Here is a 19,951-nt window from a genome sequence, read left to right on the forward strand (position 1 = left end):
ACTCTGATACCCCCAAGGGTCATGTTCACGCTATATAAAACTTAAAAAATAAAATTAAAAAATACTGCATGCAAGACACTTTATATGCTTCCAGGAAAACAATGATTGGTGCTCTAGACATGTTTTGGAATAGCTTTAACACCCCACTGTTTCACAAGATTAGAAGCCACGTTTACGTGCTATTATGATTTCTAGCAATGAAGGATTGCATTGTTATGCCGCTTTTAATAAAATGCAGTGTTTCCATTATTTAGAGCACTTACGTTTTCCTAGTCTGGAGGAGCATGTTCCGACACTAAGCATGCCTGTTTATGAACCATGTACAAATGACTCGTCCGAAAATAGTACTTAAAATATTTAATATCTGCGTCCAGTGATTTGAATAATGACTAATACATCTGATTAAAATATCTTCTGAAATACAAAATGCATGCCTCCTCAAGAAGAATGCTTGCATCTTTACAAAAACGTTTTGTTGATTGTTCTCTTTCTATGCCGTCTCTGCCGATTTGCAGTCCTGCTGCCAATGACAGTGCTGTTGGTCGCCTGTGAGGGGTCCTGCTTCATAGGCGTAACAGTACTGTGGCAATGTGGGAGATGATTGGTTGTAAGACAAAGTGACAGTCCTTCTGCCCGCCCTCTGTCCATGGAAGGCACAGCGTGTTCTCTGCAACCTGTGAACCAACAAGCATTATCCTTCACCACGAATCCTAACCCCAATCTGTGCTTCTAAATTCCAGGGGATTGCCCCGCATTTAAATGCCCAGGTAGATTCACGAGCATTGTTATGTAGATATATCCAATATAATGATTAAGATAGTTAGAAATAATGTAGATCTTAGGGCGACAGGGCTTCTGCCATTGTTATGGATGAGCCCTGATGTACACATTGACTCTACGCAGATGCTTGTGTTCGTGACGTTGAAAGGGAGGACAAAGTCGTGCTTCATGGCGCTGTAGCTGTTGACTTGACCGGCTGGTATTTGAAGGGTCTCGGTTTGCGAACGCGAGTCGGGTAGGGAGATCTAAAGCAGAAAAAACAGAAAGCCGTATTGTTAATGTTACTACCATCACTTTGTGTTAAATTTAATAGTGAGGGCTGACCTGCATCAATAAATTCAATTTAATTTAAAGAAGGAGATAAATATGCTGACCTGCCAATCAAAGGTATATATAACTTTGCACAAAAGATTGTAGTATGAAATGGAAGAGGGGCCCATTCTAACACCTTTCTAAAAGTAACAATACCATTAGCTGTCCTGGGCCATGGTAGCAAACTGACTGAAAAGTGTAGGTGTTCTGATATCAGACAAAAAAATTGACTTTAATGATTATGTAATCAACATACCCGAGCATGACCTAAATTAGAAAGCCTGACGTACATGGACACACTGTGGGGCAAAAAGTGTACTAACCAAGTATTCATAGTTTTTGCCTTCATTTCTGCCTCATTTTCTAGTTGGCGTGTTGGCAAAAACGTTGGAATGCTGCGTATTATTCCAACTGGAGATTGACACCTCTCAGCGGCCTTAATCACGAATGCAGGACTGTCTTTGGTAGTCCCAGCAGGTCTTCTGAATAAGCTACGGCTGATTGAAAGCGCGGCAGCCCGCCTGACTTTGAACTGCCCTAAAAGACAATCTTCCCGGGAGAACCTTAAGCAGTTGCATTGGCTTACCATCAATCAGAGGATTCTATACAAGGCTATGCTACTTTCCTTCGGAGCACTGCACCATAGAGGTCCTCTATACTTGCAGAGAAGACTCAGGAAGTATGCTCCAGGAAGGACACCTCGTGCCTCCAATTAAGGCTTGGTCTTTTTCCTGAGGATCCAGAATGAAAGACCGGGTGGGCAACCTTTCTCATTTCTAGCAGCAAAGTTATGGAATTCTGTGTGGAAAACTTTTAGAGACCTGGTTTTGGAGAAATCTTTTAAACGTGGACTTATACGATCGCTTTCTGGCCAAGAGCCGGCACGCTTCCTTGGAAGAAGCTGTGCGCTTTATAAATGACTCCTCATTCATTCATTTATTGAAGGGGGGAAAAAAAATGGTTCTTAATCAAACATGTCGATAAGGCGCTCTTCAGCCTGAAATATAAAAACGCCCTGAGGCCTAACCTCCTCCTTAACAAACCATTCAAATGCTTTCCAAACTGTTGGGTGAAAATATGGTCAATGCTTTTTCCTCATTGCATCGGAACCTTTACCTACCCAGAATCATGTCTCAATAGCATCACTATTATCCTAATTGGTGTCGAGGCCAAGAGTTTTACCAACATAATCCTGAAAAACACACAGGAATGGGAAGAGGCAGAAGGCATTCTGACTGCGTACTAAGGCAGAGTTAAACGAGGCCTGCTGCCCCCGGTATCAAATCACTCGAAACAGAAAAGGCAATTCCCATACGCAGCCTTCTTTGACTTCTCATCAGCATTTGATCACACTGACTCGAACAAACTGTGGTCAAAGCCGGAAAAACATTCTAGAATTCACAACTGTTCGTTCTAATTAAGAAACTATGCACAGATACAGCTGTGCCTGTGAGGTATAACGCAAATGGCTGGTTGGCCTTAACAATTCCCATACGGGCAGGGGTAAAACAAAGCTGCCTGCTGTCTCCCTTCCTTTACAATTCACACATAAACAACCTTCCTCAACTTGAATTCTGGCACCAAAAATACAAAGGATTACTGTTCAAATCATCTAAGCTAATGACTCTGTGCTCCTGGTGCATACTGCCAGTCCCCTCCATCAATTGATTCCTCAAATCAAAAAATGCTGCAAGGAGAAGAATATCAAGATTAATAAAGATAAAAGCTATATCATTGTGTGGGGTTCCTAAGCAAAGAAATACATATCCAAGCAATAAAAAGAGCACAGACCTTTACTTGCCCTTGCTTAAGTTTTGCTACCACTGGACAGGCCCTCTAGGAAGACAGAAACAGTTGCTAATGTGTTCCTCAGTTGCGCCCATCACTCTGGAGGAGAAATTCTGCTTTATATATCATCCAAACTAATGCAAAAATGAAATGAAATAGTTTACCACCTATGACGTGGAGATTTGGTCAAATATTGAAAGACACTCAGGAAGGAGAGCTCCATAGAGAAAACTGTGGGCCTCTCAGGTCTAGTTACCACAGAAAACACGGACTGCAGTTCTCCAAGATAACTGCGCCTACAAATAGGCCGAAGTCTAATGCTGCAAAAGGGAGATAGAATATGCAGCCTAACAAAGTAAAGCATTCTCAATTAACTGGATTGATTTATGCTGGGAGGAATTAATGAATACCAACATCATAGCGATCAAGAAAGACCAGTTGGCCCTTGAAGCAATGAAATTGAACTGATCACCTCAGATGCTCCTATTGAATATGCTCTCTCCAAGTCAAACAGCATGTGAATCAAAACTCAAAGAGGAATATATGCTACTCACATACCGAGAATTGTGCAAGAGCATGGACTGCTCAAAAGCATAATTACATACACAGGCTCTATGAGCCGCAACCTCTTCAGCAGCCTGCTCTCTCAGCAAAATTGCCTTGACAAGCTGTAACCTGCTGGACTCCCTCTAACAAAGCCGTAGTTGGAGGCCCGTCTTTCAGGCACAGTGCTATTGCAATGAAAAGTTGTGAGAAAATCCATCTTCGTGCATAATCACCCCCATTTTTGCAGTTTTTGATCTCTGCACACAGGGCACTGCTGTGAAGCTCCCAGTGGATGTGTTCTGACCCCTAAAACATGGTAAAATTGGTTAATCCTCAATTGGCATATTTAACTTTCCAATAAGTCGATAGTATATAGTGCAGGAAAATACACCAATGGCATGGAACTCTAAATGTCACTAGTGAATGCCAACACCTTTGTGCCATCCGCTAGACTGACAAAAGAAACATGGGAATCTGCCAAATAACCCTTTTTCACAGGAAAGAACAGCACTTTTAATGATAAACGAGTCATTCCTATGAAGGCCTTGTAGCTCACACTTAAGGCTGCAAAGCCTTTAAAAGTGGTACATACAAGAATTTAGTGTTGGCATTTTCCTACAATTATTAGCCCCGAAAAGCTTTTTTGAGTATAAAGGGCTGGTCTTTTTCTTATGAGAGAAAACTAATGTTCAAAATAAAATACTATTTCTGCTGAGGTTGATTCAACCACTATTTTAATATTTATTGAAAATCAAATTCAATGTTGAAGTTGATTTTCTGGTAAATATTTATGAAAAATAACTTTCAAAAATGCAGACTGTGTCTGCCTGAAATTCTAGTGGGCTAATTATCATTAGTATGTCAGCAGCTGGCACCTGTCAGTGCCCCCCTAATGAGTTGTGAAAACTGCTCCCACCAAATAAATAATTACATAGGCCTTTTGGCAAGAAGACCTGGGCATGAGATATGTGACTCCTCTCATCTCAGGAAGGGCAGCTGGGGACTCTATTAACTTGAAAGGGACCAGAGTGGAGCCTGCTTATTCATAGCTAAGTGTAAAAGGAACCAGTTTTTGATCAGGATTAGGAGGAGGGACTTACCTAATCACACCAATGGCTGTCTCCAAAGACAGAAGGATGCTGCCATGTTGGATTTGACTGGAAACAGTGCATTGTGGGATAGTTTGCAGTAAGACAAACAGGATGTGCTGCAAAAGTGGGAAGGGTTGCGCCTGACAACTTTTTTTCTCTGTGGTTTGGGAGTGTCCAGGTGTTTCCCTCACCCACTGGCTTAGGAATCCTAAAAAAGAGGCACCTTGTCTACAGCTCACCAGAACTCATCTGAACCTAAAGAAGAACAGGAAAGGACTGGATCGGTTGTCTGTGACCTGTGTGGAGACATGAAGAACTGGACATGTGTTCATTTGTACCGAGGACTGAGAAGAAGACACTAGGGGTCAGTTGGCTGATCTCCCTGTTGCTACAGGGACACAACAAACTGGAAGAGTTATTTTTCTTAGTGTGTCCAACTCACTAATAGCAACTGGCCCTAGACTGGACCCTGCTGGTGGCCTCTACTGGGGTGGGTTCTGGCCCCTAAGTGCTGTCCATGAGGTTCTCGAAGCCATTGAAGAGAGCAAGAAGAACTGCTCCAGAAAGTCTGAAAAGTTGGAGCTTACCATTTTTGGACTTACAAGACATCTGGAGTATCAGCGGGACCTCACAGCAAAGGTGTCTCATTTCTTTTTTTTTCATTTTTTCTTATTTTTTTATTCATACCCAGAGTAGACAATTTTCCAAAAATACAAAATGATACATAAATTCATAGAAATTCATAAAGTTAGTTGCCGACCCAAATTTTGTGCAATTTTACAATATAAAGTCAGTTCATCAGGATATCTAATGCCAATACATAAAACCACTATATCAAAGGTTCCATACAAATACCTCCTAGATAGATGAATCTAATAAATACGGTGTATAAAAATAGCTAGTAATTGATCAAAATACATACAATTAGTATATCAAAAGTTCAATACGCATACACCTTAAAAGATATTAGGTATAATATATATAATATATACAAATAAATAGCAAATGATCAATATATAATTCTTGGAGATGCCTACTTATTTAAATATGGCACCCCACTTTGTCGGATACAACTTCAGTTTGCCTTGCTGGAGGATTTTGAGTTGCATAAAAAAGACTAAGTACGAAGATAAAAATCATGAAAACTATCCGACCAATGAAAGGATTTCAGCAGGCACGAAATCCTCTGAGTTATTCCCATCAAAACAAATTAGATCAGCAGGACCTCATTGAAAAGCTTAAAGAGGCATTTGCTGGACACAGCCCCGTTGATGTATTTCACCTTCGATTTCAGAGACTAATCATAATCCGACCTCAGCTCCATCACAGTTGCCTGAAATTGCACATAGAGCCTGGTCCACAGTGCATAGTGACTTCTGTATGGCACTATACTTTTGCTTGGTGCGGTTTTGCCCTACAACATTAAAAATTCATATCTTTGGGTCCCCTTCATGGATCTTAGTCAATTTAGTGTAATTTTTCTTATTAATATCGATTCCTAGATATAGGTTTTTATTGTATTGTGGTTTGACTTTTTAAATGTTTTTGATACTGCTAATTAATTCACACACTTTTCTTTAAGTTAAGTCTGTCTGCTCTGTGCCATAGGTACCAGTGGTTAAGGCAAGGATTATTTATTCAACTTGTGTTGGGCATAATAGGATTTTCGTTGTATTACTTGAGGACTCACATCTTTCTCAACTAATAATCAATTTTCTTACATCCGTCATCTGAGAACATTGCACATAGGGTGTGTGAAATAGTGTATTTGTTCTACAGATTTGCGATTGCTTTGTCACATTTGGTGATATATGGCAGGATGGAAAACAGCCTTTACAACAATGTCTTTACCATGCAATGCCTTTAACATGAATGCTTCAGGGTTTAGGGGTGGGTAGGTCTAAAGGGAGCAATGGGTAATTTAAGGGGTTATGGTTGGGTAGTGATAAAGGGAGGGGAAATGGATTTTAAAGTTTGGGTGTGGGCAGTGGAAAAAGGAAGTATGGATTATTTTAGGTTTAAGAGTGGATAGTGGTAAAGGAAGATTAAGAGTGAATTAAAAAAGAGGGGGTTAGGGAGGTCCCCACCCTCCCCAAAAAAAGAAATCTAGGGTTTAGGAGTGAGTTGTGGTAAAGGGAGTTATGGGTACATGTAGTGGTATGCGGTGGGTAGCGGTAAAGGAAGGTTAGGAGTAATTTAACAAAGGGAGTTTGGTGGGGTTCCCATAAAATTAAATTAAAATGTGTATCTATATGGGGGTTTTACTTACCTTAAATATATTTACCATGCGTGGAAAAGGCATGTTTGGTAAAGGCATCTGCATGGTAAAGGTTGCGTGGAAAAGGCATGATTTGTAACGTCATACAACCGGCAGGATAGGCACTAGTCAGTAACTGGTGAAAATATTTGGCTTTGTCACTGATTTCTTTAACAAAGGTGCAACGGTGACCTCCTTCAGTACTTGTTACAGTGATGTCTTAATCATTCATGAGAAGTCCACGATAAGCTACACAAAGATTTATTTTTAGGCAGGCTGCTGGGCACGGATCTGCTGGAAGGTTGGATGTTTTAGTCTTAAATGCCTAATTTCCTCCTCATCTTCCAATGGATTGAATGTCAAGAACAACATTTATAGAGTTACTGGCATAGTGGAAGGATAAGTGGATGGAACACTGTTGGCCGTAGAAGACTTTTGGGATTTTCGTGATTTTTGATTTTATGAACTACATTAGGTCTTTGTACAAAGGGTGTTTTCATGGCTTCCAGATGTTTACGTTTTTGAGACGTCTCTGTTGAGTGATTGTGACAAAGATTGCCAGTAGGGCAAAAAAGATAAAGCGAAGGTCTTCCCAGGTCAGTACTTGGTTAGTTTGCCTTGATGGAATTCAGAACAAATTCTGCTCCTCTACCTGGCCTTAAAACTGCTTGGAGGGCATTCAGCGGCTCCTTGTTTTCAATGAAAGAGTGCAGTTGTATGCTAATTGAAAAACAGCATATAAAATAGGGACCTGATGATATATGCATTTGTACAGCTCTTTAATACAATTTTTATTGTAAGGTAGCGCATTTATAATCTGGATACCATTCATCAGTACTGGGGTACTCAATGATTTCAGTCAAAATTATCTCTGTTGATCTTGCATTTGGTTGTAACTTGTATTATGTAGAGATGAGTCATACTGGACCGACAAATAGATTGTGTATCGTTAAGTAGTGGGTTATGCTTGTAGTTTCTTGGAAGGGAGGGTCTCCAAAAAGATTTAATTTGTCTTTGAGATTATTTACCTCAAGCCCACCCATCCCTATTTATTCTCACATTGATTGCTTTCTTTTTTTGCTAGAGCAAACCTTCCGGCTATTGATGTGAGCTTGGAGGGTTTAGAACATGCTGGTTGACATCATGTACAAACCAAACAGTACACACGTTGACTTGCTCCAATACACACAGAATGGCAAAATATAGACAAGTCATTACTACAGCTTATTATTACTCTGTATAAGGTCACTTGGCTAAGGGTCAAACTTTCAAGCAAGAATTAAGTTTCACCAGGTTGTACATTGAAACGGAGTGTAACAGTGCTGTGTCCTGGCCCCTCTATTGTTTTAGCAACACAAAACAATGATGGACAGAAAGCTGAACATTGTCAGATACCCACCCGCAATCACAGATCTGGGTTAAAGCCATCCTTTTTTTTCTAACCATGCCACCCCAGTTTGGACTTTTCCAATGGGGAGCACGGTAAAGACTGGTTTGATTAGGCCTGGGTCCAAACTGGGGTGGCATGGTGTACAAAAACACGCTGGATTTAACGCAGATCAGTGTCTGGGGTGAGTGTTTGACAATGTTCAGCATTTTGTACATCTTTTTTTGTGTTGCTATAGTCCCCTAGGATATGCTGATGACCTGGTGAATTTCTCTCTGACTCCATCTGAACTGCCAATACAGCAATCAAACCTGATTCGCTTCAACTCTCTAATGGACGATCTGTCAATGCCCCTCCAAAAACGTATGACATTTGGGAAGAAAGGGAAGCATCTTTAATGTAAGATTAGTTTACAGATATGAGTACAAGGGTATAACAAACGATCCCAAATTAAGTTTAGTACGCTAAAAGACAAAGGGATTTATTTCAATGGCCACTGCACAGCAGCTTCACTATTTTGGATGCACCAGTGTGCCTGCCCATATTTACAAGGCCACCTAAAGCCCCCCTGCGTGGCTTTTCATGTCTTTGTAAATATGGCCCCCTTTCACGCATTACTCTGCGTGAAAGGGGTGTTGCATGGATGTTGCTGTGGGTGTTCCCACGCAAAATCCATGGAATGTGAAGCATTCCCAAATTTACAAGGTTTCATAAACCTGGGAATGCGTCAGATTCATAATCCTCCCCAGGAGAGGTGTACGGGAGGTGTAACGAGGAGAAATAGCTATATTGCTCCTCTTTTTTCCTTTTACTATGTGTGCTGCATTCAAACACCTCTCATGATTGTTTTTGTGCAGATGCAAGAAGGTGATCAAAACAGACACCCTTGCATCTTGGCGCAAGGGTGCATGCATTGGTGCATGGCAGCCCATTTTGTGCCAGCGCAGGGGCAAAGGACAAGAATGCGCTGTATCTCATAGATAAGCCGCATTCCTGCCCTTTTCTTCTGACGCAGTGCAGCGCAGCAAGATTCCTACACCAAAACCTTGCAAATGAGGCAATGCCCCTTGGTTCGCCCCCCCACTCCCCCGAGGGAGGGGGATAGTGGCGGGACCGGGGGCCTCAGTGGAGGCCACCCCCGGGGAGCAGAGCCCGAACACCAAGGACCGGATTGGGTAGAGATAAGGAAGGGGAGAGAAGGAAGCGGGAACACCAGAGGATAGGGCTGGTAGTAGGGCTGGGCCAGATCAGCCGTAAACAAACAAGGTGCAGCCTTTAGGTGGAAAGCTCCATTACCTGGACGACTTCTTATTTGTAGGCAGGGCAAACTCCCCAGATTGTGCCCGTGCATTGGCAGCCTTCACAGTAGTGACACAGGGTTTGGGAGTTCCATTGGCGGTAGAAAAAACGGAGGGCCCCACAACAAAGCTGACTTTTTTGGGAATAGAGTTGGATTCTGTGGAAGGGGTGTCATGCCTCCCAGTGGAAAAAGTACACGACTTTGCAGCAGCTATTGTAAAGGTATTGGCAAAACAGAAGGCAACATTAAGGGATATACAGGAGTTAATGGGTAAGCTCAATTTTGCGTCCAGGGTCATTCAGGTGGGGAGAGTTTTTTCAAGAAGACTGGCAGGGGCTACAGCGGGCATTACACAGAAACATCACTTTGTAAGGTTGAATAAGGGGCTGAAGCAGGACTTGCACATGTGGTTGTCTTTTCTCCAAGGTTTCAATGGGGTTAGAATATGGACATCGCTGTGGACAGCCGATGAGAGGATGCAACTGTACACAGATTCTTCCCGGCAAGGGGGCTTTGGGGCAATACTGGGTTCCGAGTGGTGTGCCAAAGGGTGGCCAACAGGATGGCGACAACGTGGCCTCACCATCAATGTCACAGCGCTAGAGCTAGGCCCCCCAATCCTCAGCAATTTTGTTACCCCTTACACTACCACTAGATCCCTCCGTTCTAACGCAGAAAACCTCATCAATACCCCGAGATTCAGGAAAGCCCGATCAGGAGGAAGACGCTTCTCGGTACAAGCTGCCCGTCTTTGGAATTCACTCCCCCATGACTTACGTCTTGAACCACAATATCTGCGCTTCAGGAAGCTGCTAAAAACACATCTCTTTCCCTAGCTTCCATGCCCCCCCCCTGTTTTGATTTCCCACCCTTCCTCTTTTTTGCTCTTAGCTCCCGGGCCTCAGATTTGTTGAATCAGGGTTTTTAGCGCTGGGATACCTCCGGGTGACTATGCGCTTTATAAAAATAAATAATAATAATAATAATAATAATAATTGTTTTGGCATTGTCACTGTGGTCTGACAACTTGGCTAACAAGAATCTGGTCATCCGGTCAGACAACATGGCAGCCGTCTAGGCAATTAATAATCAGGCGTCATGTCCCATAGTATTAGGTTTACTAAGACATTTGGTGAGCGGGTGTCTCCAGTATAATATCCAGATAACAGCAACGCATGTGCAAGGGTTTAAGAACAAGGCAGCTGATGCTCTTTCTCGCTTGCAGTGGGAAAGATTCCGAGCAGAATGGTCAGAGGCGCAGCAGGAAATGACGCCCTTCAAAGAGGAATATTGGAAGCTAATGCATTAGAAGGTCAACTACAGCGCATGGCTGAAGAGGCTCTAGCGGTGGGAACAAGACAGCGGTATCGGCGTTGTGTGGACACGTTTAGGAACTTTACAGCGGATGTTTCCGAGCTTCCAGACAATATCCAACAACTGGGATGGAGGGTCAAACAGTTCGTGGTGTGGGCCAGGGGAGCCGGTAAATCTAGGTCATGGGTTATAGAGCACCTTTCAGCTATAACATACCATGCTAAGCTAAAGGGTTTGGACGATCCCACTAAAGGTTTTGTTCTTAGGGAAGCTTTGAAAAGGTTGGGCCAAAGTTGAAAGCAAAAAACAGGATCACAGGTCCCCAATTGATTTTAAAACACTAAAAATTCTAATGGACCACCTCCCTTTGGTTTGCCACTCGGAAGCTGAAAGTATGCTGTTTCGAGTGACCTTTTCCTTGGCCTTCTTTGGGGCCTTTCGCATTAGCGAATTAGTAGCGAGAGCAAAAGGGGACAAAAGCAGCAGGGCTCTGTTGGTTAAAGACCTATCCCTGGGCACACACCAGGCATCTTTACGGGTGTGGCACTCTAAGACGGATCAAGTGGGAAGGGGACAGTACATTACAATGAAGAGTATGGGGGGGCACAGCTCATATTGCCCAGTTAAGCTTTTAGCAGGGTACATCCAGGAACGGGAGGGTGTCAGCGTTGACAACTACCTTCTCACCAACAAAGATGGGAGCCCAGTAACGCTTTATCAGTTTAAAAGGGTTTTAGCAGCAACGGTCCAAATGGCTGGGCTCCAGGGGCATCACTACACTACACATTCCTTCCGCATTGGGGCAGCCACAACATCGTTCCAGGAGGGTATGTCGGCAACAGCAATAAAACGAATAGGAAGATGGTTCCGGGTTTACATTCGCCCAACACCCAGCAGTTAAAGGATTAAACAGGCAGGGGTTTGCGGGGGTTCGGGTCGGGATCGTTTATACACTTATATACACCAGGTTACACGTATAATAAAAGGGTTGTTGAAGACTGAACTCAACATTTCTGTCCTTCTGTTTTACTCCACAGAACGCAAAACAGTGTGGGTCATCGGGCACTCTTACGTATCCATGGCTGCTTACAGAGCCCACGCCGTGAGGTGGGATGCAACATTCCCCTTTCAACGAACAATGGTGCGATGGTTTGGGAAGCCGGGGTTGCACTGGAGAGACTTGGGGAGCGTCATTGCAGATTTCCGCTCCCACTCAAAGGACCCGGATATTTTAGTAATTCATCTAGGGGGAAATGACCATCCAGTGATAGGGAGGAAAACACTACTTCACATGTTAAAGAAGGAGCTCACCAATTTAGCTAGGAGCATGGATAACACGGAGGTGATGTGGTCCAAGATCATTCCCAGAAGGGCATGGAGTTGTCAAGGAAGAGGCTTAACAGGCTCATGGCCAAATTTCTAGGGGGTGCAGGTTTAGGCAGCATTAGGCACACCCTGATTAACTTGCGGCAGCTGCACTATTACAGGGCAGATGGGGTGTACCTGTCAGACACTGGAACAGATGTCCTGCTACGGAATATGCTAGCGGCATTGAATGCAAGGGGCTGTTGGTAGTTCTCAAGAATTGGGCCGCAGGATGGCATGGGGGAAGCCTCTCTGGCAGCGATAGCTCCCAGCGATGCATGGCGTACTTACAAAGCGATCCAAGAGGAATACAAGAAACAGGCTGGGAAGGGGGCACAGACCGCAAACGGGGCAGTCAGGACCCAGTGGGCACTGGCAAGCTCCTCAAGCCCCTGTGTTCTGGTGAACCGGAAGTAAACAATTAATTACACAACGGAGGTCAAAGCCTGTGGCATGGAAGAAGTGGGGTAACGGTTACCGGGTCACCTTCGCAGAGACGGGTATGGGAACAGTCAACCAGGTTGGCGGGCGGGAAGCACATTGGCTTGCCCAGGTAACAAAGAGGGTACGCACCGGGACTGAAGAAGCACAGGGTTGGGCTGGGAACAAACGCTTACCCGGAAGGAAACGTGTGGACACCGGAAGTGAAAGGTCACCCGGCCGGGTGGGAACCGGATGGTTACCCGGGAGCGTGAGGGTCATCCGGTTGGGTTGGAAGCAGACGGTTACCCAAGGAGTGTGTGGCAACCGGAAGTAAAAGGTTACCCGGCCGGGCTGGAAGCAGAGGCTTGCCCGGAGTGAAAGGGAAGGGTTGCGTTCCCAGGGGGGATAGGTCACCAGGGGCAAGGTGAGCTGCATTGAAGGCACGGCACAGTGCAGAGCTTATGTGGTAAGGACACAGGCTCTCCGGACAAAAATAATGATGTGTAAAGGATCGCTTGTAAGTTGAAAATGCCTAATAAACTGCGGCCTCAATTCTTCCATAAAAACACAAACTTGTGGTGGTCTGAAGTTATTGGGATTCGGGTGGAGCGACCAGGTGGGGGATGCCTCTGCTGAGCTTCCATGGTATCTAAACTATCTGCACTGTGTACGGTAGTAGAGCCGTCACTACCTTGATCTTGGATTGGAAGGTCAAACTTCTACTGCGTCTCCTTTATGCCTCGGTTGTTCTTAGTTGAGAAACTGGTTAATAAACTTAACATCATCTACATGCAAAACAACAGGCTGTTACTCAAATGACGCTCCTCTACACAGACATTTATTCTCTTGGAACTCAATTTGAGATCAGTTAACATCCTACATATGGCTTCCATGGCTTCCATGTTTGATTTTGTCTGCGAGTGAAGGTCACAGACGGAAGATACTCTGAAAAAATTGATTTATCAGGCCCTATCAGTTAATGCCTGAAAACTCCTCGGTTTCAACTTCGCCACTATTGAGAACCGTGTCGAAGAATATAACTCAACCTTCACTGGATTTACTATCTGCGTTGCCCGGACCATGCCGCAAAGGGTTAATAAGAGCTACTCTATGGAGATGCAGTCGTTACAACAATGTAATTGCCTATTTACATTCAAACACAGACATCTACATTTTGATTCATACCGTTTTATAAAACAACCGTATATTGATTGACTTGGACCTTGAGGCCCTCAAAAATATGAAATATCCCCTGTTCCGTATATTATATATTCCTACTTTTGAGTTTGCAGCTCTTGGATAACGTGTTCACGCTTTCAAAACAGCTGCAGGCTATGCAATTACGAGCAGGAATCTTTGGAACACATCATTTACATTTGATCGAATTTACTGGACCTGCAGAAAAGTACTTGCGTCAATCATTCCGTGAAAACAGCATAAGAACAGTCAAGGAAGCAATGGAATGTTTTTCTCTTCAGATAAAATTGTTTTATTCGTAAATTAGTAAAAATTCTCGACACACACTACTATCCGCTAGATCAGTCAATTAAATTTACACTCTGATTAGGTGAGACGAGCCTGAGGCTTGGAATTAAGTATAACTGTAGAGGACTTGCTGATTTGGATTTTATAATAATTTTATGAATATACATTTTCTATTTTTGTAATTGATTTAGTTAAATACAATAAATATATTTATCATTACTACAAAATACAAAACAGATTCCTCTCCTGTATGATAGACTACAAAAATGTCATGCTTTTCCTGTAAAAAAAACAAATAACAAAACGGACAAAATCTATTCATTTTCCTCTGGGCAACAGGGAGTAACTCCCCCTAAGCGCTCTGTTCTAGTTGGCAGTATGTTTATATTTAGTCGAAGGTATGAAAAAGCAATCTAGCATTCTTACTTTAAATGTATACTCTCCAGGCAGCAGAATAAGATAGTATTCTCCTTGTGTGTTGGTGTGGTAAGGACAGATGTGCGTTCTTCCTTGAACCTCCACAATCGCATTTGGCACAGGCTTCCTCTGCCCATCTAACACCCGACCTTTGATACCTGCAAACCAAGAGAGAAAGCATCACTTGAATGAAGGGTGGCTCAGAATAGTGAACGCGTCCATCATACTTTCAAAGCAATCTACAATTAATAACACAGTGAAATATCGCAGGAAGCTGGAGCACTGTGGCTGATACAGAGCCCAAGAGCTCCTCCTATGTAGAACAGCTTTATTTCCTAAAGGATGGTTTGTATGGGCTCCACTAATGGCAGAAACTAGGCCCTGTGCCAAGTAAATGTGATCAATATAAGGGCGATGCTTAAATGTATTCTGACTGTCCCTGCTCTACCATTCTAGGAGGCATCTTCCTGCTCAAGGTCGAACTGACCTACAGGGCAAACAAGCCGTGCCCGATGGGCTGGTCTGAAAGGTCATTGTGTGGGCGGGTTATTTTGACCGTTTGTAGGCCTGCTTACTGGTCGGCTAGAACGGGTTTTACTCTCGATTTCCTTTATATTAAAAAAACATTGCTTGCAGCAAGCTCAAACCCATGCAGTCTTCCATACCTTGCAAAACACTTACACAGCATGTCTTTACAAGTTCAACACTGCCCTGATCTGCAAGCATGGGTCGCTTTTTTAGCTATCTAAATCATTAATGTTGGTCACTTATCATTAATGTTGTGGCCTCGACCTGTTTTCTGTCCGTTCAACCCTGTTCCTGCTAGAGTAGGAAGCGACTCGTATCAGGGAAGAAGTGGCAGCTCTAGAATTGTGAAGTAGCCATAGAGACGGGCATTTCAATGCTTTCACCACACGCAAATAAAAGGCATGCTGATATACTCTTACTTGTGATTGGCTGGCTCACTCATTGTCTAACTCACTAAATCACATTCTGTCTCACTCATTTACATTTTGAATATGATTACAAGGTTGCAAGCAGCAGTGGCCTGTTAACGTAAGAGCGGTGGGGCGGGTTTGGGGGTGGGGGGATTTGACAGACAGTGAGGGAAAATGTATTATTTATTTATTTTTCCCTCATGGTCGTCTGTCAAAATCCCCCCCACCCCCTCTCCCACCTGGTCCCACCGCTCTTACCTGCACGGGCCGCTGCTGGTTGCCAGTCAATGAGGTATTTAACTCAGAACAGTGGGGGGTGCTCCAAGACTAAGCACAGTGGGAGCGGAAGCTGCGGGGCCAGTCTGCGCTCTCTGGCCAATCAGTGTGGCAGAGTGTAGTGGGCTGGCCCCACGTGTTCAGGTGATGAAGTAGACGTAGCCGAGATGATTTTATGTAGTTTATTAAGTCCATATGTAGAAGTTAAAGCAAGCTAGAACAAGCCCCACCAGGAGCAGCCTCCTAGCTGCTCAGCCCATCTTCCCAACTGTCTCACACACACACAGGCACCCAAGCATTCCACTCACACTAACATTCTACACGGAACACTCACACTGGCTGAGCAGCTAGGGACAGGATGAAAGGGAACATATTAACATTACCTGAGGATACTACACAGAGCTGTCCTGGGACACTGCTGCCTTACTTTGTAACTTTGCCAAAGACCGAGGATGTCTATTGCCCCGCGGTGGAAGTGCCACTGCCTGCCAAGGTGAGAGAGGGATCATTTGGGAAGAATGGTCGATCACTGCAGATCCTCTGCCAAGTACCCCTCTCCCAAACTGCAGTCAGTGACAAATGGTGGCTATTGCATTGTCCCCAATGGAGAGGTTTTCTATAACCAAAACTTGGAGGAAAGAAGTCTATATAACACCCCCTCCCACACATTAATCATCACACCACAAAGACAGTGGATTAAGAGCATGGAATGGTCTCCTTCAAAACGCAAAACTAATTCCAATAACCACTGGATTAAGCTCTGTCCTTGGGCACTGGAGCAGAGTGATGCCTGACCTAAAGTGCTTCAATGCCGCATCAGAGATAGTAAAGGCTATATAAATACAATTGTAATACCCTTTAAGCATCCTGGGTGCGTTATTTCCCACTGTGTTTACATCTCATATTGTGAGTTTTCAGATTGAAAACTGGAGAATTAAATACAGAATTGTTTTCTGCGCCAAATTCTACTAGTAAGGGAATATGTTTCACATTTTCCCTTGATATATTTTAGCATGTTTGATCTGCCAAACTGTGCCAGGGGAATATTTTGAGGGGTGCAATATTTACAGAATTACTAGTAGGGATCAAAAGCTACCCCACCTCATAGTCAAGGTCATAGCCTCAGAAACATCTCACATATTTTTAACAAGTTCTCTATCCCAGCAAGACCTTCTACATGAAGGTTGACGACTAATCGGGCCTTTCTAATAGGAAAGGGGGTTAAAGAGACAAGAGGGTCTAAGTAGAGCAGTCCTGCAGTCCATATGTTTGATTAAGATGTTCGCTAATGCACATGAACACAGTGAAGTCTGAGCAAATGATCATTCCACCACTACCTACAGAAAAGCAGGAAAGGGTTCCCTGTTTTATGCCCAAAGTCAGAGCTTCTATATTTTTGTGATCACTATCAGTTGCTAGTCCTAACTTCCCAACTCTGAATCCAGTAAAAAAGTTTCCAGATTCCTTACCTTTTGAATATTCCCCCAGCGTTAGCCTGGATCGGGAATCCTTTGAGCAGTACCTCTGCCCGCTGGTAGGTGACGACAAGCGGATCCGCACTGATGCTGTTCTGCTACAGAAATGATGTGTGGAGCCAATATAGGCACCACTCTTGCGAACTGTCAGTTTCTTTTTTTCCAGTATGTGGATCCGGAGCATCTTTTCGTTTCTATAGAGACCCTTTTGCCGCAGAATTTTCAATTTAAATACCAGTGTCCAAGGGAAATGCCACCTCCCAAGACTGCCGGGTTTAAACCTTGTAGGCACTGTTGCAAACAAATGCCTGTTTCAGATCCCCATCAGGTTTGCCAGTGGTGCTAAGGATCGAGCTATGACTTTAAGACCTGCAGTGACTGCCCGTCGATGAATCCGAAAGCCATATGGGACAATGAGGAGAAATTGTATGGCGCCAAATATTTGAAGCCCCGCGCAGTTACTGGTCCATGTTCAAGGGTCGGTCCAATTCCCAGTCCAGAAGTCAGTCCCGAGGTCGATCGTCGTTGCACTGCAAATCCTCGTGTAAGTCCAAGAAAAAAAACATAAAAAATTGAAGTGGGACTCTGCCCCTTCCACCACTCTCGTACACCAGAGAAGGCATGAGGAGATCTCCCTCAAGAAGTTGACGAGATCGAAGCCCCACTCATAACTAGTTCCAGCACAACCTGACTTTCCGGGACCGTCTGTGACAACAAAGCAAATACAAGAGTTCCACGAGCCCATCCTTTGACTCTTCGGATCCCTTCCGACTCTCTCTAGTGTGCCTGTGGGCCTCAAGGAGTTGAGAGGCCCTCTATCTGGTTTAGCACTGGCTGGTTTGCCCTCAGCACCAGATGGACCCTCCAAAACATCACAGAGCCTCTTCGGAGGCTGACAGACTCAGCCTCTGGCTCCACGATCCACACCGGATCCCAGAATGTCAACCGATGCCTACTCCATCAATGCAGGAGGACGAGGCCCCCATTGTGCTCTCTTATTCCGAGTCAGCGCCGGGCCGACCTAAACCGAGACTACGTCTGATGCCTATTGATCCAAAGTCTTTGACTACACCACCTGACTTTTAACATCCCATTCTTTATTTGGTTCGAACACTGATAATGACTATGATGGGGGGTGCCCTTGGGCAACCCTACCAAGGGAAAATTATTAGAAGAACCTCCAGGATGCAAGCGCACTCAACACCTCTCCTGAGTCTGGCCTAATGTTACTACCAGCCTGACACTGAAGAAATCTCCTCCTTTGCAATGGTTATGCGGAGGGTGGCTGAGGGTCTCAACCTCCAACTCCCCACAATGGAGGCGAAAACTAACGTCTCAACTAAAGTTCTGCACCCGGATCAGACTATCTTTGAGCCCCTTTTTCTCTTTAACAAGACTGTCACCGACATTCTCCAAGGGTCCTGTGCCAAACCTTGCTCTGGCCCTGAGTGAATCGCCAAATTGTGCTGCGCCATTGGCTGGTACCTTGCGATCCTACCTTCTTGACACATTAACCTTCACCTGAAAGCTTAGTAGTTAAAGCTTCTACCAGCAAAAATAACCCAAATGCCTTCCCCACTGCTCCTCCAGACAGAGTGTGATAGAATTCAGACCATTTGGAAGAGGGTATTTTTCCCTCAACTTTGCCTCGTGCTCAGGCAATGCCAATTGCCTCTTATGCAGTTACTTCCACACTCTTTGGGAAAATGTGTCTCAAATTCTGTCGAGCGTTCCTGAGGACATGCGTCCCACCTTAACTCAGGCTATACAAGATAAACATGATGCAGCATAATTCTACATTTGTTGCAGCCCGGACTCCACGGACTCCTTCGGCTGGGCCATTGTTCCAGTGTAGCCATCTGTCACCATGCCTGGTGGAGAACCACTGGTTTCTCCAGTGACGTTTAGTCATCCCTTATGGACATGCCCTTTGATGGGATAAAACCTTTTAGGGGCATAGGGGATTCAGCTCTGGAGTGCTTTAAAGATAACAGGGCCATGCACTCTCATGCAGCAGCTAGATCTTACCACGCTTATATACGGACAGCCACTCCACCTTCAGCAGGTTCCTAGCCTTTTCGTACCTGGGGTTGTGGTATGCACCAGTCCTGTGGTCAGGGACAATGTGCTGGCCAGTCTACTATATTGCCCCTCCGGCCCCCTCCAGTGGCCCCATCAGCCAAACTCCTTTAGCGTTTCCTTTGTAGAGCACAGCCACCTGCTGGCGGCAGAATCCAGTGGGTTTTACTGTATTGGCAAGCCGTAACATCAGACAGATGCGTCCTGCAAATTGTTCAGAGGGTGTACACCTTCCCGTTCCTGGCTGCTCTGCCACACCTTCCACTGTCCCTGGAATGGCTAATGGAGTACATCTTACAGCATGAAGTGCATGCCCCTTGGGCCAATGGGGCTATCAAGAGGGTGATTGCACTGGAGGTAAGTTGCTGTTGTTACTCCTGCAAGTTCTTGGTGCTGAAGAAGGGCGGAGGCCTTAGTCCTACATTAGATCTGTGCCTCTCACCCTGGCCCAGGTCTTGTCTCCCCTAAATCGTGGAGACTGGATGGTGGCGCTGGGTCTGTAGGACACTTATTTCCATATACCCGTCCTGCAGTCCCATCAGCGCTACTTGCGGTTTTGATGGGGCAGAGGAATTTTAAGTGTGGTTTGCTCTCAACAGTGCCTCTCTGTTCTTCACAAAAGTGATGGGGGCATTTGCAGCACACCTTCGGTGGTCAGGGATCCCAGTGTTCCCCTACCCCGATGACTGGCCATTGAAGGCTGGCTCGCCTCAGGCAG

General features: G+C 44.6%; 1 protein-coding gene across 2 annotated transcripts in view; it reads right to left on the reverse strand.

Moving 5' to 3' along the window:
- Nucleotides 1–342: 342 nt before the first annotated feature.
- Nucleotides 343–19,951, reverse strand: part of CPM (carboxypeptidase M) — a 283,079-nt gene continuing 263,470 nt past the window's right edge. For both annotated transcript variants that reach the window (XM_085653479.1, XM_085653480.1), the window contains exons 8-9: nt 14,475–14,623; nt 343–1,025 (exon numbers count right to left, since the gene is read on the reverse strand). In XM_085653479.1, the coding sequence (XP_085509605.1) occupies nt 786–1,025; nt 14,475–14,623 (389 nt within the window). In that variant the 3' untranslated portion in view covers nt 343–785. The remainder of the gene's footprint in view (nt 1,026–14,474; nt 14,624–19,951) is intronic.

Source organism: Triturus cristatus, chromosome 4_1 (assembly GCF_964204655.1).
Source record: "Triturus cristatus chromosome 4_1, aTriCri1.1, whole genome shotgun sequence".
NCBI classification, from domain to species: Eukaryota; Metazoa; Chordata; class Amphibia; order Caudata; family Salamandridae; genus Triturus; species Triturus cristatus.